Source organism: Perognathus longimembris, chromosome 3 (genome assembly GCF_023159225.1).
Source record: "Perognathus longimembris pacificus isolate PPM17 chromosome 3, ASM2315922v1, whole genome shotgun sequence".
NCBI lineage: Eukaryota > Metazoa > Chordata > Mammalia > Rodentia > Heteromyidae > Perognathus > Perognathus longimembris.
The window spans coordinates 120,241,784-120,258,293 of NC_063163.1; the positions used below are offsets into that span (position 1 = coordinate 120,241,784).

At 50.0% G+C, this 16,510-nt stretch overlaps 3 protein-coding genes across 3 annotated transcripts; 1 reads left to right on the top strand and 2 right to left on the bottom strand.

Moving 5' to 3' along the window:
* Positions 1-1,802: 1,802 nt before the first annotated feature.
* LOC125348060 (olfactory receptor 150-like) lies at positions 1,803-2,744 on the bottom strand. The gene has a single exon (XM_048341003.1). The coding sequence runs from the start codon at positions 2,736-2,738 to the stop codon at positions 1,803-1,805; it is 936 nt and encodes a 311-aa protein (XP_048196960.1). The 5' UTR covers positions 2,739-2,744.
* A 5,541-nt stretch (positions 2,745-8,285) lies between these two features.
* LOC125347819 (olfactory receptor 148-like) lies at positions 8,286-10,767 on the top strand. The gene is given in 3 exon segments (XM_048340773.1): positions 8,286-8,872; positions 8,874-8,972; positions 10,563-10,767. Coding segments are annotated over 3 exon segments (891 nt in total).
* Positions 10,768-15,328: 4,561 nt separating this feature from the next.
* Positions 15,329-16,510, bottom strand: LOC125347820 (putative olfactory receptor 10D4). Its single transcript, XM_048340774.1, has one exon. The coding sequence runs from the start codon at positions 16,508-16,510 to the stop codon at positions 15,329-15,331; it is 1,182 nt and encodes a 393-aa protein (XP_048196731.1).

Below are 16,510 nucleotides of genomic sequence, written 5' to 3' on the forward strand. Positions count from 1 at the left end.
TGCTGGTGGCCGAACAAACGAAGACTCCTGTTCTCTGTTGACCTGGGGGTCAGGGTGCAGACCTCAGGTTGTGAGGTGCTCACACACACAGTGAAGAAAGTGGCATGACCCCATTCTGCCATCCAGGCTCTGAGCAGCCGACGTGCACTGCACAAAGAGTCTAGATGTGGAAGAGGCGTCATAAGGCAGACGGCAGGGGAGTCCCTCAAGATTTACTTTCACCAGGGATGAGCTGTTGGGAAGTCATTAAAATTTCCTTTTTAATCTTTGTCTGCAACACTCATTAGCTACCCTGTGGGTGATATTCTGTTTCTGACATCATAGCAATCATCATCTTATGGGACTCAGAGTCAAAGTACAACACGCTGAATCAAGTCATGTAAGAAAATCGAGGTGGGAGGGAGAAAACCCAATTATAAGCATGTTCTGCACTGGTCTGGGTAAACTGTGTAGACAAATCCACAGTGCAGAGGAGTTTGGGGGGATTTATTACATGTTCTCCTCTCAAATAAGCGAAGTCAGTCACCCTGGCTCCACACGAGGGCCATAGGAAAGGCCCCTGTGCGTGGTCTGCTTCGTGCACAGGCAAATCCTCAGGAAGGTTGAGGGCTTGAGCTCTGCCACCAAGTACAGGTGCTGGTGTGGGTGACAGAGATGGGTCACCATTTATCTGAAGGAAGTCCCCTGAACACGTGTAACTCGCACGGTGAAACTGAGCAGGATAGTTGCCCGATTACAGAAATTGATGTTGTATTGACCTCAGTATAGTTTAAAATTATTATTAAAGTAAAATGTGTTTTATCTGTGTTTCTTCATATTTTGGCTAAACATAGTGAATTGTTTCATACTCTTCATATAAAATCACTACTGAGTTGGATAATCAAACCTGTGAGGAAAAGGCACGTGACTCCTCAGGTGGCGGCGTGCTCGTCAGGTTTCTGGGCTCAGCACAGTGTTCTGCTCATGGGCCCTGGAACAGCAACAGGACAGACAAACCCCTATGCTTTGGAGCTACCACCCAGGGCTTCTTTTTCTTCTGATGTGAAGGCCAGCATCCAGTCCCCATTTCACCCAATCAGTGGAGGGAGGCTGGTATACACTTTTTGAAAGAATAAATGTGTTGAATAAAACATTAAAATTAGAATGGAAAGGCATATTTGTAGTCATTTCTGTAGAAATTGGAATTCGGTGAGTCAAGTCAGAATGCAAACATACCTCAATTTGCATGCATATTCAAAGTTAAGTCAGATGAAAGGTACACAGAAGTCAAAGTAAGAATTCTTTAGCACTTTCATGGCACCATAGAAGTCACTAGATTTGTTGATGGTATGGAAATAAAAACAAAACAAGGTTTTAAAGGGTTTAAAATAATTTTATTTATAACATACATTCATAAAATATTCCTCCAGATAAAGACAAAGCTAGACATTTCTCATTATAGGTGGATTATATGCGAGAACTAAGTTTTTGATGAATACTTAGTCGCTTCAATAAGACAATTGAATTTAGACTGTAAAAATTCATGTTTCAAATACCTGAAGCCTAAGATTAGTCAATTGTAAGGAGGATTTGAGCAGCTGAAAGGAACTGTATTTGCAGGAGATGCAGTGGATCTGAGCGGGTGGAGTGTGGGAGCCGTAGGGCCGTGAGGTCCCCTGTGTTGGACTCTGAGGATGGATTCCTATTCTGGGCACTTACTTTCACATACTCACTGACTTGAGGATATGCATTTCTGTGCCTCATTGCTGAATCTTTAATCAGATCTCTAGAAAACATACATTTGTTGAGGAAAATGTTATTTTTCATACCAAACCTTTCCTTTCCAGGAACTTACTGAGGGCAATTTTGACATCCTTATTTCTCAGGCTGTAGATCATGGGGTTCAACATAGGCACAATAATGGTGTAAAACACAGAGGACACTTTCCCTTGGTCCATGGAGCTGACTGAGGATGGCTGCAGGTACATGAAGGCAGCAGAACCAAAAAAGAGAGCAACAGCAGAGGCATGGGAGCTGCAGGTGCTGAAGGCCTTGGCCCTGCCCTGCGTGGAGCGGATGCGCAGGATGCTGGCAATGATGAAGACGTAGGAGCCCACGATGGTGAGGCTGGGGACCATGATATTAAATGCGCTGAAACACAGGACCACTACCTCATTGACAAATGTGCTAGAGCAGGAGAGCTCGAGTAATGGAAAAAGATCACAGAAGTAATGGTTTATTATGTCAGCTTTGCAGAAAATCACCCTCAGCATGCAGACAGTGTGAGCCGTGGCACCAATCAATCCCATACCACACACGCCAGCCACCATCCAGGAGCAGACTCCGTGGGACATGGTGGCATGGTAGAGCAAGGGATTACAGATGGCCGCGTAGCGGTCGTAGGCCATGGCGGCCAGCATGTGGCACTCTGAAATAACGAAGACAAGGAAGAAGTAGAGCTGAGTCAAGCACTCAGCATAGGAGATGGTGTTCTTCTCTGTCACAAAGTTCCCCAGCATTTTAGGGGTGATGATAGTGGACTGACAGAAGTCAATGAAGGAGAGGCTGCAGAGGAAGTAGTACATTGGGGTATGTAGGTGAGAGCTGAGTCCGATCAGGGCCATCATGCCCAGGTTCCCCAGCGCCGTGACCACGTAGATCCCCAGGAAGAGGAGGAAGAGGGGCAGCTGCAGCTCTGGCTTCTCCGTCAACCCAGCCAGGATGAACTCAGTCACTAGGGAGTGGTTTCCTTCTGCCATTTTGTCCTGGGAAAAAGAAAATGATGTAGGTGATCTCTCGTTCCTTGATCCCTCCTCATGTGTGGTAGCAAGACAGAGACTCCAGGATCTTAAACATACCTGACTTGCTAATAAATACAAGCTAGGACCCCCACTGTTTGCAATCTCTGCTTTAAGTCTTGCCTAGTACTTAGTGCCAGGACACAGGAACATCAGATCCAGTAACAAATCCACTGAAAGACTGACAGACTTTTCCCATCGGTCAGTGGATAAAACGCAATGTACAATCCTTGCACTTTTATTGAACATTATACTGGATACTCTGATTAGAGGCACAGATATTTGAAATGGAATTTAAAATAACTCCCAATTTGGAAGTAAACTATATAAGTATCTATACATTATTTTAGAATGTAAAGTATCTTTTTTATATTGCAAATTTTAAAGCATCTATGATAAAGAATTATCAGAACCTAGGAAGTTCAGCCAATTAGAACAGAAGACCCAATGAGTAAAAGTTACAACCATAAAATACATGGTAATACTATGCAAATTAATAAAAAGTTTTGGAAACAAACACTTAAATTAAAAATGCCAGGTAGTAGTTATAAAATAACAAAACATTATTGAAAAGGACTAGACATTTACATAAGTGGAAAGACATCCTGTGTTCATCACTCAAAGGACTCAATATTGTGAAAACCATAATACTTCCCCAACTGATTTACCAGCTCAGCTCAGTCTCTACCAAAATCCAAGCTGTGTGTTTCAGGTTCTGACATGCTACCTCTTCACGAAGTGGAAGGGATGCAGAATATTCAGAACAAACTTGAAAGAATAAAAAGAGGTTTGAAGGCTCACCTTTCTACAGTTTAAGACTTGTGGTAATGTTACAATACTCAACATAGCATGATATTGTCTCGTGAACAGATCAGTCAAATGAAACTCAAAATCCAGATAAGAACTTGTATCACCCCCCTTCCTGTTCCTCTTCATTCACCTGGCCATGTATGGGGAGGGAGAATACAATCAAGAATTCAATTAATCAGGAATTGTTGTACTCAGTGTTTGTCGTCCTGGTTGTGAGCGAGTGACAGATCCTGTGCTCCGACGTGGAGTATCTGGATGATGCTGGTGGCCGAACAAATGAAGACTCCTGTTCTCTGTTGACCTGGGGGTCAGGGTGCAGACCTCAAGTTGTGAGGTGCTCACACGCATGGTGAAGTAAGTGGCATGGCCCCCTCCTGCCGTCCAGGCTCTGAGCAGCCAATGTGAACTGCATTAAGAGTCTGGAGGTGGAAGAGGTGTCATAAGGCAGACGGCAGGAGAGTCCCTCAAGATTTCCTTTCACCAGGGATGAGCTGTTGGGAAGTCATTAAAATTTCCTTTTTAATCTTTGTCTGCAACACTCATTAGCTACCTGTGGGTGATATTCTGTGTCTGACATCATAGCAATCATCATTTTATGGGACTCGGAGTTAAAGTATAACATGCTGAATCAAGTCATGTAAGAAAATCGGGGTGGGAGAAAGAAAACCCAATTATAAGCATGTTCTACAGTGGTCTGGGTAAACCCTGAAGGCAAATCCACAGTGCAGAGGAGTTCAGTGGGATTGACTACATGTTCTCCTCTCACATAAGCAAATCCAATCACCCTGGCTCCACACGAGCGCCACAGGAAAGGCCCTTGTGCGTGCTCTGCTTCGTGCACAGGCAAATCCTCAGGAAGGTTGAGGGCTTGAGCTCTTCCACCAAGTACAGGTGCCGGTGTGGGTGACAGAGATGGGTCACCATTTATCCGAAGGAAGCGCCCTGAATATGGTGTAACTGGCACAGTGAAACTGAGCAGGATAGTTACCAGATTACAGAAATTGATGTTGTGTTTACTTCATTATAAATTAAAATTATTTATTAAAGGTAAAATAGTTTAATCTCTCTGTGTATCGGTGTGTTGGTCACAGTGTTCACTGTGTGGAGACCCTGGTGGAACCCAGGCCTCACTTGGGGGGGCCCCGGACTCTGTCAGGTCACAGCGCGAAGCCAGTGCTCACAGTTGGAGCGTGTGTCTGCAGTGAAACAACACGCAAGATGTTTTTTCCAAACACGGTCCCCATCAGATATTTAAAGTCTCTTTTCGTTAATATTTTGTTCTTCCAATACTTCACCTCTTGCAGTTCCAGCCCCAAGGCTCAGGTTTTCATCTGTCCTGCTGCTACCCCATAGCGCATGAGCAGAACTCTGCAGGGAGCACACAAACCTGACCAGCACACGGCCACCTGAGGGGTCACGTGGTTTTCTTTCAAAAGTTTGATTATCCAACTCTGCACTTATTTTATATGAAAGGCATAATGATGGCCATGGAATCTCTAACAACACTTTGTGTGTTTTTTGGAGGAGGGGCAGGGCTTGAACTCATGGCCTGGGCACTGTCCTATATATATATATATTTTTTTTCTTTTTTGCTTATGGATGATACTCTACCACTTGAGCCATAGCTCTTCTTCCAAGATTTTAGTGCTTAATTGGGGAGAAGAGTGTCATGGATTCTCCTGCCCTGGCTGGCTTTGAACCACGATCTTCATATCTCTGTCTCCTGAGTAGCTAGGATTACAGGCATGAACCACCAGCACCCAGCTGGCAATGAGGATTTTCAGCATCGTAATCTTGTGGAACCACGAGGACGTGGTATGTTTCTTCTCTGATGGAAGTGTCCGCATGCAGGGCACTGGGGCACAGCCGCATGCAGGATGAAAGAGCTCATGTCCACGCTACTTCACAATGGATACCACCATGCAGAAGTCTGTGATGGTGACTTAGATTTGTCAGGCATCTTCCAATAATGCTTCTGGCCTTTTATTGCTTTTTGGAAATAGGACTAGGAAGCCCCAGTGGAGCTGTACATGGCGTCTCAGAATCATGACATTGTCAAGCGTCCCTGAAAGCTGGCATCATATTAAGATGAAAGAACAGGGACGAACTATAAAGATGACAGGTGTGGCCCAAGTGGTAGGCCCAATCCCTGAGAGCTACATCAACAACAACAACAAGGAATGAGAGCAAATGAGGTATTTGTCTCCAAAAGGAAATGAGGTGGTCAGGAGTGATTCACAAACTCTTGCATTCCCAATCCTTTTTGTTTTTTGCCAGTCTGGGCTGTGAACTCAGGGCCTGAGCACTGTCCCTGGCTTCTTTTTGCTCAAGGCTAGCACTCTGCTACTTGAGCCACAGCGCCACTTCTGGCTGTTTTCTACACACGTGGTGCTGAGGAATCGAACCCATGGCTTCATGTATACGAGGCAAGCGCTCTTGCCACTAGGCCATGTTCCTAGCCCCTGGTTTCCCAATCCTTTTTAAGGTGATAATGAAAATGAGGGAGGGGGTGGCACTGTTCCAAAGGACTGTACTCAGTATCAGACTTCTGTAACTGTGTCCCCTCCACACATCTTTACAGTAAAAAAGAATAAAGATGATCGTGATCATTTTGCTGCATGTTGTAACTTTGCAGTTCTCCCGATGTTGTACATGTAATTGCTCCCTTGGTGCCGGGACACGTTCCCCCCCCCGCCCCCCAATGAACGAGGCTCCTCAGGGACCCTGGGAGTTTTTATTTCCCGGAGTGAGCGAATGAGCCCAGTGCTGGCATGCAGGGCTCCGTCTTCCTATGGTTCTGAATGAAGAACGAGCACGCACAGCCTGCAGCTACAGAACCCAAGCCTGACCCCATGCCATCTGTGGGTAAGAGGAGTTTGGAGTGAAGAGCCCCACCACCACTTGATGGAAGAAGACGAAGATAGACGGAAGGAAAACGTATTCCTTGATTGCGCCAGGCCAGCGGGGCCACCTGACCACGTAAATTCGCAGAGCTGCCACCCAGGGCTTCTTCTCCTTCTGAAGTGGTGGCAGCGTCCAGCCCCCCACCCCCACCCCTCGCCCAGCAGGTGGGGAGAGGCAAATGAGCCTTCTTTTATTAGCTCTTTGTTCATTGCTAATTAATTCCGCATCTCCCGTGTTCTGTAGCATCACAGAATTGTTTAGGAATGGAAATTAGTATTTATCAGGCAATGATACATAAAAGTCATTTTCTGAAGAGTCGTCCAAATTCTCTGAAAAAAAAATGCATTTGTTCTGAATGGATTGCTTTTCCTCAACTGTAGTATTTCTTAAACCATCCCTTCCCTCCACTGTTGTCTGGCCTTACCTCTTCTCCTCTAATGATCTCATTCAAGCCGAAGACAAGCACTTTTTTAATCACCGTTGTAGGTAAGTTCTCAAATTTTGTAACTAGCATGGCATTCCAATAATGAATGTAATAATGACAAGCCATTATATAGAATCTTTGTAAACACCAAAGGACTGCATCATATTCAATCTTTATGGCAATTCTATGAGGTAAATATTATGTCACTCAATGCAAAATCAGATAGTAGGTGGGTGCCTTGTATATACCAAATAGAATTCTGAGGCCTCACACACTCATATGCATATAGACCCTAGACATTATATATGTAAAAATATACATAATTTCTTTTTAAGTCATCAATTTTCAGTATTCTTGTGTTCTGCAGTTCCTTTTTCTTAAGATGAGAAACTAAGTTTAGAGGTTAAGAATGACTAACTCATAATCACACCATCAAAAATCAGAATTTTGGAGGGGTGGGAATGTGGCTTAGCAGTACAGTGCTTGCCTAGCGTGCTTGAAGCCCTGGATTTCATTCCTCAGCATCACATAAACAGAAAAAGCTGGAAGTAGCACTGTGACTCAAGAGGTAGAATGCTAGCCTTGAGCAAAAAGAAGCCAGGGACAGTGCTCAGGCCCTGAGTCCAAGATCCAGGACTGGCCAAAAAACAACTGAATTTTGGGGTTAGGCATAGTGGCTCACATCTGTAATCCCAGCTGTTTGAGAGATGGTAGAAAGATTATGGTTTGAGATTTGACTTGCCAAAAGCATTGGGGGTATGGCACATTGCTTGCTTAGAAAGTGTGAGCTCTTCAGTTTAATCCATAGTACTGCCAAGAATAATGAAAATAAGTGCAAAGAAAGTCAGACTCTGGAGGCTTCCAGGCGCAGCTCCTACCTAGCATGCGTGAAGCACAGGGCTCCATACCCACCTGTGAAGAAATAATTCACATTTGCGCTTAGGCCATTAAGTCTCTAGAACGAATTCATTACATTGTCTTTTCTCATGTTTAAGTTTCAGTCCAGTGTCCTAGGAAAGGTGGATCCACTTTTACTAGGGGAAAACATTAATTCCTATTTGAAGTATTCTCCCCCCCTCCTCCATGTGTCTTTGGTGGCCACTACCCTGTCTAGTGGTAGGCATAGAAATGGCAAGAAGCCCTGATGTTTGTTTTATATTTAAAAAAGTTACATACAGAGTCATAAGGACAAGCACTGCTTTCAAATGATGAATGTAGCCATCTGCAATTGTGTTCATGAGTTATTTCCCACAGGTTTCCTTCCAGTTGAGCTTCAGTCTTAATACACATGTGTTTCCCTTGCTTTGGAATCGCCCGCCCCCTGCTCCTCCCGACCTCCCTGGTGGTGGGCACCAACGCCCTTCCAAGCCATGAGCAACGGCGCGTCGGTGGGAGAGTTCGTTCTGCTGGGAGTTCCGCAGACGGAAGGACTGGAGGCCGGGCTCTTGGCCCTCTTCTCCTTCCTCTACCTCCTCACCCTGCTGGGGAAGCTGCTCATCTTCACCACCATCCCTTCTTCTCCCACCCTGCACACCCCCATGTATTTCTTCTTGGGACTCTTCTCGGTGTTTGGCGTGCTCTTCCCTAAGATGCTGCCCTCCCTCTACGGACAGAGCCGTGCCATCTCTTTCCAGGGTTGTGCGGCCCAGCTCTTCTTCTACCATTTTCTGGGTGCGACTGAAGGGTGCCTGTACTCTGTGATGTCTTACGATCGCTTCGTGGCCATCCGCCACCTTTGCGGTACATGCTCATCATGAAGCCCTGCGGCCCGGCTGGTGGGGAGCCTTCAGGCCTCCATCCTCGCTGCCTTTACCTTCAGGCTAACGTACTGGGGCCCCAGCCTCGTGGACTACTTCTTCTGCCACATGCCTGCGGTTTTGCCCCTGGCGTGCTCTGACAGCTCCTTGGCCCACAAGGTGGGCTCCATTGGCGTTGGCTTTCTGGCGTTGTTGCTCCTACTCTGCGTGTGTCTCCTACACGCACTTGGGCGTTGCCGTGCTGAAGGTGCGCTCGGCAGAGGGCAGGCAGAAGGCGTTCTCCCCCTGCAGCGCCCACCTGGCCTGCGGCCCGTGATAATCATCCACCTGCGGCCCGTGATCATCATTCACCTGCGGCCCGTGATCATCATCCACCTGCGGCTGTGATCATCATCCACCTGCGGCCGTGATCATCATCCACCTGCGGCCGTGATCATCATCCACCTGCGGCCCGTGATCATCATCCACCTGCGGCCCGTGATCATCATCCACCTGCGGCCGTGATCATCATCCACCTGCGGCCGTGATCATCGTCCACCTAGAGCTGTGATCATCATCCACCTGCGGCCCGTGATCATCATCCACCTGCGGCCCGTGATCATCGTCCACCTGCGGCCCGTGATCATCGTCCACCTAGAGCTGTGATCATCGTCCACCTGCGGCCGTGATCATCATCCACCTGCGGCCATGATCATCATCCACCTGCGGCCGTGATCATCATCCACCTGCGGCTGTGATAATCATCCACCTGCGGCCGTGATCATCATCCACCTGCGGCCGTGATCATCATCCACCTGCGGCTGTGATCATCATCCACCTGCGGCCCGTGATCATCATCCACCTGCGGCTGTGATCATCATCCACCTGCGGCTGTGATCATCATCCACCTGCGGCCGTGATCATCATCCACCTGCGGCCCGTGATCATCATCCACCTGCGGCTGTGATCATCATCCACCTGCGGCTGTGATCATCATCCACCTGCGGCCGTGATCATCATCCACCTGCGGCTGTGATCATCGTCCACCTGCGGCTGTGATCATCATCCACCTGCAGCCGTGATCATCATCCACCTGCGGCTGTGATCATCATCTACCTGTGGCCCGTGATCATCATCCACCTGCGGCTGTGATCATCATCCACCTGCGGCCCGTGATCATCGTCCACCTGCAGCTGTGATCATCATCCACCTGCGGCCGTGATCATCATCCACCTGCGGCCGTGATCATCATCCACCTGCGGCCCGTGATCATCATCCACCTGCGGCCGTGATCATCATCCACCTGCGGCCGTGATCATCGTCCACCTAGAGCTGTGATCATCATCCACCTGCAGCTGTGATCATCATCCACCTGCGGCCGTGATCATCGTCCACCTAGAGCTGTGATCATCATCCACCTGCGGCCCGTGATCATCATCCACCTGCGGCCCGTGATCATCGTCCACCTGCGGCCCGTGATCATCGTCCACCTAGAGCTGTGATCATCGTCCACCTGCGGCCGTGATCATCATCCACCTGCGGCCGTGATCATCATCCACCTGCGGCCGTGATCATCATCCACCTGCGGCCGTGATAATCATCCACCTGCGGCCGTGATCATCATCCACCTGCGGCCGTGATCATCATCCACCTGCGGCTGTGATCATCATCCACCTGCGGCCCGTGATCATCATCCACCTGCGGCTGTGATCATCATCCACCTGCGGCTGTGATCATCATCCACCTGCGGCCGTGATCATCATCCACCTGCGGCCCGTGATCATCATCCACCTGCGGCTGTGATCATCATCCACCTGCGGCTGTGATCATCATCCACCTGCGGCTGTGATCATCATCCACCTGCGGCCCGTGATCATCATCCACCTGCGGCTGTGATCATCATCCACCTGCGGCTGTGATCATCATCCACCTGCGGCCCGCGATCATCGTCTACCTGTGGCCCTTGCCCGACCCCCTGCTCGGCGCTGTGGGGCAAATGCTAAACAACACCGTCTCCCCCGTGCTCAACTCATTCATCCACTCCTTGAGGAACAAGCAAGTGAAAAGATGGTTGCAAAGGGTGCTGGAAAGCGCAGTCCTCCGCGCGAGGGAATGAGCGGCCCGGCTGCTGTCACGGCTGGGCGGTACGTTACACACCCACCGCCTTTCCTTCTCGTACAAACCCGACAGGGAGGAATCACTGCATCTGCAAACGGTATGTGTAGTTCGACTTCTTGTGGTGGTGTTTTCTGCAGCTCTGACCCTCACGATTACCTCTGTAGGACGACAAGAGCCACAGCAGACAGCAGGACAGACCTGGTTTCTCCGTGCCAGGAGAAACCCAGGCCCACCCAGGCCCACACAGGAGGAGAGGATGGCGACTCTTCATTCCCTGTGCTTTGTGCCAAACAAACCTTCAATTCTTCCTCCCTAGGATGTAATTTTATTCTGTCTGTCTGCAAGTGTTTCGGCTCCTCTACTTGACAAGTAAGAGTAGTGAGTAACATATATAGAGCATGAACAGTGACCCAGGAACTGTGAAATTGTTCTCAGTTATTGCCTTACTGCGTTTTCCTATCACCTCACATGTAGATGCCATATTTTCCATAAGAGCTACGAGTAGCAGAGACCTCCCAGAATAGACTCAAGGCACACACAAATCAATCCACCGCAACTGAACTCGGATGCCTTTGTCTCCACGGTCCCTGCTCTTAGTTCTATTCGCATAAAGCAACATTGAATAACCTGCTGGACAATGTACCTGTCCCTTGACCCGGGTCAATGAGCCTGCCGGTGCTGGCTTTGAACCATGATCCTCAGATCTCAGCCACCTGACGAGCTGGGATTGCAGGTGTGAGCCCCTGGCACTCTTCTGACACACATTTCTTGAAGGTAGATTCATGTTCATGGGATGCACTTCTGTACCCTAACTACGCTAACCACTTCGCATGTTTGAACAACCTATGCTTAGCCTGGTCATTTCTATTCCTTTTGAGACTTGTGTTTCTGTGACCACAGTTGAGAACGGAGTATAGTCATCCAGATTCACAATCAGGATGCCTCACATTTACAGTGATGTAGCAGTGTTTATGGCTTTGCATTCTCTCCCCTAAATCTTTTTTCTAGAGGTGAATATCACTCCTTGACTGTGTCCCTCCATCCCATACTGTTCATCAAATCCACGCCAGGCCCTGTCGCGTCCCCCTTCTTTGCCCACCACCTGAGTTATAGGCAAAGTTGTTCATGCCATGGGCTCATTCGTGAGACTTAGCACACACGGCGAAGGCTGGGTAATATCTCAGTGGGCACACCCACCAGCTTGGGCCCCAGGTCATTGAAATGGAAGGCTCTTGGATAATACAAGCTCTAGGATGGCGATGTTTTGTAGGCAGTGTGAAAAGTAGCCTCAAGGCACAGATGGAGGCAAGGTGGCACCTGAGACGGGTGTTGGGGTGTTGGGGTGATGCTGCTAGAGCACTGGGAACCTGGCTGTTTATCCCACAGTCGGGGGGCAGGAATGTTCCCACAGCAGAGACCACAAGGGGCAGAGCGTGGGAGGGGTGGCTGTCGGTTGGGTTGAAGTCTCGCGTTCATGGGCCCTGCATCTCCCAGCCAGTGTGTGCGCGTGCAGTCTGAGGTTTGCAAGGCTGGGGTCACTGGTAGCACACAGATAAGAGAACATTGTAGCCTTAGGTTCTAACACAGCCTGAGTCTGCCAGGCATCAACACCATTACGTTCCTTCCTATGGCATCCTACGTAGCCCCTCTTGTCAAGATTGAAGTCCAGGAAGCGGAAACTTCTGTTTTGAAAAATGTTGTTGACCTCTCTTTAATAATGTCCGTGTTTTGCTACTTGTCCCCTATGTCCTAAAATAAATAAATGAACAAACAAATCAACCCTATTATTGCTCGACTGGTGTCTACCTAATCAGCATTTTACCCAGTATTTGTAAAAGGCAAACACAGGCAAGTATTTGTATGGAAGGATTTCAAGACCTCCAAAATGTTTCTTTCCATCTCATTATCAGCTTATATTTGACAGTCCTTCCTCTAGTCTTATTGTTACCTCTAATCCATGTAAGTAAGCAAGTCCAGAGTTAAAAGGTCTTCTTCTTCTTCTTCTTTCTTCTTCTTCTTCTTTTCCTCCTCCCCCTCCTCCCCCTCCTTCCCCTCCTCCCCCTCCTCCTCCTCCTCCTCCTCCTCCTCCTCCTCCTCCTCCTCCTCCTCCTCCTCCTCCTCCTCCTCCTTCTTTTTTGTGGCACTTGAACTCAATGCCTTACGCTCTCACTTGTCTGGTTCTCTTAAGGCTGGCACTCTACCACTTGAGCCCCACCTCTACTTCTTGCTTACTTTTTAAAGCAACAAATTGGAGCTAATAGTCTCATGGACTTTTCAGCCTGTGCTGACTTTGACTTGTGATCCTTGGATCTCAGCTTTCTGAATAGCTGGGATTACAGCTATGAGCCACCTGCACGCAAATGAGATATTTCTATAAAATCATAGATTTATCATTTGAGACCTGGGTTAGAATAAGAATTATCCAGACTAGGGCAAAGATACTCTTTGATTTTTTTTAATCACTTCAACTAAAAACCGAGTGAATACTCTTCAAAGAGAGCAATTACCTAGTAAGTTATCTCATTTATTATTCCAACTAAAAGTTCAAACAATAGGAAAATCAGTGTCTTGTACTTAATTCAGTATTGCAAATGTCATTTGGTTAAAAGTAACAGGAGAGAGAAAGAGAGAAAAGTTTCTTTCCAGCATAAAGGCAATGAGTGAGTGGAGGAGAGATTCCACGGGGATATAATTATTTGGCAATTATCATCATAATAAAGATGGTACCCTGCCTAAAGTGGTATAATTTATGATGTTTTGGTTTTATGATGATGCAAAAAAAAAAGGAGGGGCGTGTGCTCAATGGCGGCCATTATTGAGAGCTGGGATTTTGACCCTGTCCTGCCACAGGACGCCGGTGTGAGACCCACTCCAAGCCGGCCGCAGCCAGCTGCTGCTCTCAGTCAGCTGTGGGCCGCCCAGACCCCGGCGGGACCTCTGAGCTGTGCTGACAGCACTTTCCGGGTACTGAGCTTTGTGTACTCATCAACGCCCATCTGAGTGTGGGTGGGAGGCCCTCAACACTTTGAAAAATAAGACAGGTGCTAGGTTCATTGATTTTATCCACGTACGGTGTGCCGGAAGTATTCTGAGCATGGTTAAGGGATAGTTTATACCTACGCTGGAGGTTTGGGAAGTTCCTTAGTGTAAATGCATTTTTAGCTTCATATGTACAATTTCCAGGGGTTCCTTGGGGGGCATAACAAACATAAGCTAAATAATATGTTTAATTGACTCAGGCCCAAATCACAGTGGATGTTAAAGCTGGCAGGAAACAGTTTAAAGGGTTGTTACATAGTTACACATGACCACAAGTTCATTGTTAATGAGACAAAGCAGAATCACCTTGCAGTTGGGTAATCTAGCTTACACTCCTCCTACTTCACCAGGACCAACTTCACCAGCAGCGGGGGAATTTATAGCAAGTCAGTCCTGACGGGGCACAGCGCAGAGCGGAGCACAGTGTGGCTCAGAGCCCATCCTGGACCTGGTGCCTTCTCTCAATTCTCTCGAAGATTTACTAACTGAGAAATGTCTCAGGGTGACAGTGGTGCCGGAAGAGAACCCACCAAGCCTAAGAATAAGTGTTCTGTGTCTGATATGCAGACGTGGTCCTTATAATGCACACAGATATTCACATAAATGTATGCACAATTCTACATACATATATATCTCACGAGAGTACCACTGCATGATGGGATTGGGGGAGAGGTAAAGAAAATGAAGAAGAGTGACTAACACCGAGATACATTTCCACCTGTGTATGAAGATTGCATAAGAAAACCCACTGCGAGCTGAGGCACAGGGAGGGGGGCGGGAGCCACGGGAGGAGGAGACGTGGGTGGAACTTCACGAGGGAGTGTGGGAGGCACCACGGCAGAAACCCCTGAGCGATTCACCTACACTGGATACAAGGCGACCGGAAAGTGAGGCTCCATTCGGAGCAAGGAGGGTGAGCACCGAGGATGGGTATGGCTGAAGTACTTGGCATCCATGAATGAAAATGAAACCCTGAAACCTGTTGAAATTGTTTTAAGAGGTGGGGAGGGGCCAGGGGAGGGAAGAAGGGGGGGAGGGTGATCCGAAGACACTACGAAGAGTATATGTGCCACAATGAAAGTCTCATGTACAACTCCAGCATGCTAGTAAAAATATTTCATAAAACTCCACACTTGGCCTCCTGTCTCTCCCCCAATGCAGGCACAGTAAGCTCCGAAACACAGGCAGCGTAAGTCTGCTAAGTGGCCTTACCTTTCATGTAAAGCACAGGGAAATGATGAAAACCAGGTGGCTGTAGTGATAAACAATGGGAAGACAGCGAAGGCCCCCTGCAATTTCTACCTTTGCTCGATTTGTTTGCTTTGGCTCTCCATTAATGCTGGTGGAGGGCCACTAGGAAAGGTCACGTGCTTCCTCCCTGCTCTCCCTCGTAGGAAAGTGAAGCACGGTAGGGCTTAGCTCAACTTGTCCGGGCGGGAGGGGGTGCAGCAGGTGAAAGCCCCCCCTCCCCCCAGGTGGCGATGTGGGGTCGGGGGGAGGCAGCAGAGCTGCGGGTGTCTTCATCTCTCGCGGAGCGGGCTGCGCCCGGGAAGCAGGGCGCGCAGGGCGTCCTTCACGTCCTTGTTCCTCAGGCTGTAGATGAGGGGGTTCAGCGCGGGCGCCACCAGGTTGTTCAGGATCTGCACGACGGCCCCGAGCAGGGGGCTGGGGCGGCGCTGCAGGTAGATGATGATGACGGGGCCGTAGGCGCAGGCGATGGCGGCCACGTGCGCGCCGCAGGTGGACAGGGCCCGCTGCCGGCCCTGGGTGGAGCGCATGCGGGCGACGGCGACCCCGATGCGCGTGTAGGAGGCGAGGATGAGGGCGAAGCACCCGAGGGACAGCAGGCCCACGTTGGTGAAGCTGACCCGGCGCGCCAGCGCCGCGTCCCCGCGGGCCAGGGGCAGCAGGGCGGGGATGTCGCAGAAGTAGTAGGCCACGTGGGCGGGGCCGCAGTAGGGCAGGCGGAAGGTGAGCGCGGTGAGCAGCGCGGCGTGCGCGCAGCCGCCCAGCCAGGTGCCGGCGGCCAGCGCGGCGCACGCCCGGGGGCGCAGGAGCGCCGCGTAGCGCAGCGGGCGGCAGACGGCGGCGAAGCGGTCGTACGCCATCACCGTGTACAGCAGGCACTCGGTGCAGCCCAGGAAGTGGTAGAAGAAGAGCTGGGCGGCGCAGCCCCGCGCGGAGATGGCGGGGCTCCGGCCGGACAGGTAGGCCAGCAGCTTGGGCACGGTGGTGGAGCAGAAGCCCAGGTCGAAGACGGAGAGGTTCCCCAGGAAGAAGTACATGGGGGTGCGGAGCCGCGGCGCGGTGCCCACGGCGGCCAGCAGCAGCGCGTTGCCCAGCAGCGCGCCCGCGTAGACGGCGGCCAGCAGCAGCAGCAGCGCGCGCTCCCGGCCCCGCGCGCCCGGGATGCCCAGCAGGACGAACTCCCGCACCCAGGACCGGTTCCCCAGCCTCCCGCAGGCGGCCACTCCGGCCGGCGAGTCCAGGGGCATGGGTGGGCAGGTGCGGGGCCCCCGCGCGGGGATCGGGAGCGACCGTGGCGGGGGGAGGAAGGGGAGGAGGAGGGCGTCCGGGAGGGCACAAGGGGCCCCTGCCCGGGGAGCGGAGCGGGCTTCCCGGGCGCTGGCTTCCAGCCGCCCCGGAAATGCCTGCAGGGCTGCGTGTGTGCGGCCCGGTGTGGCCTCCCGCCCAATGCGCAT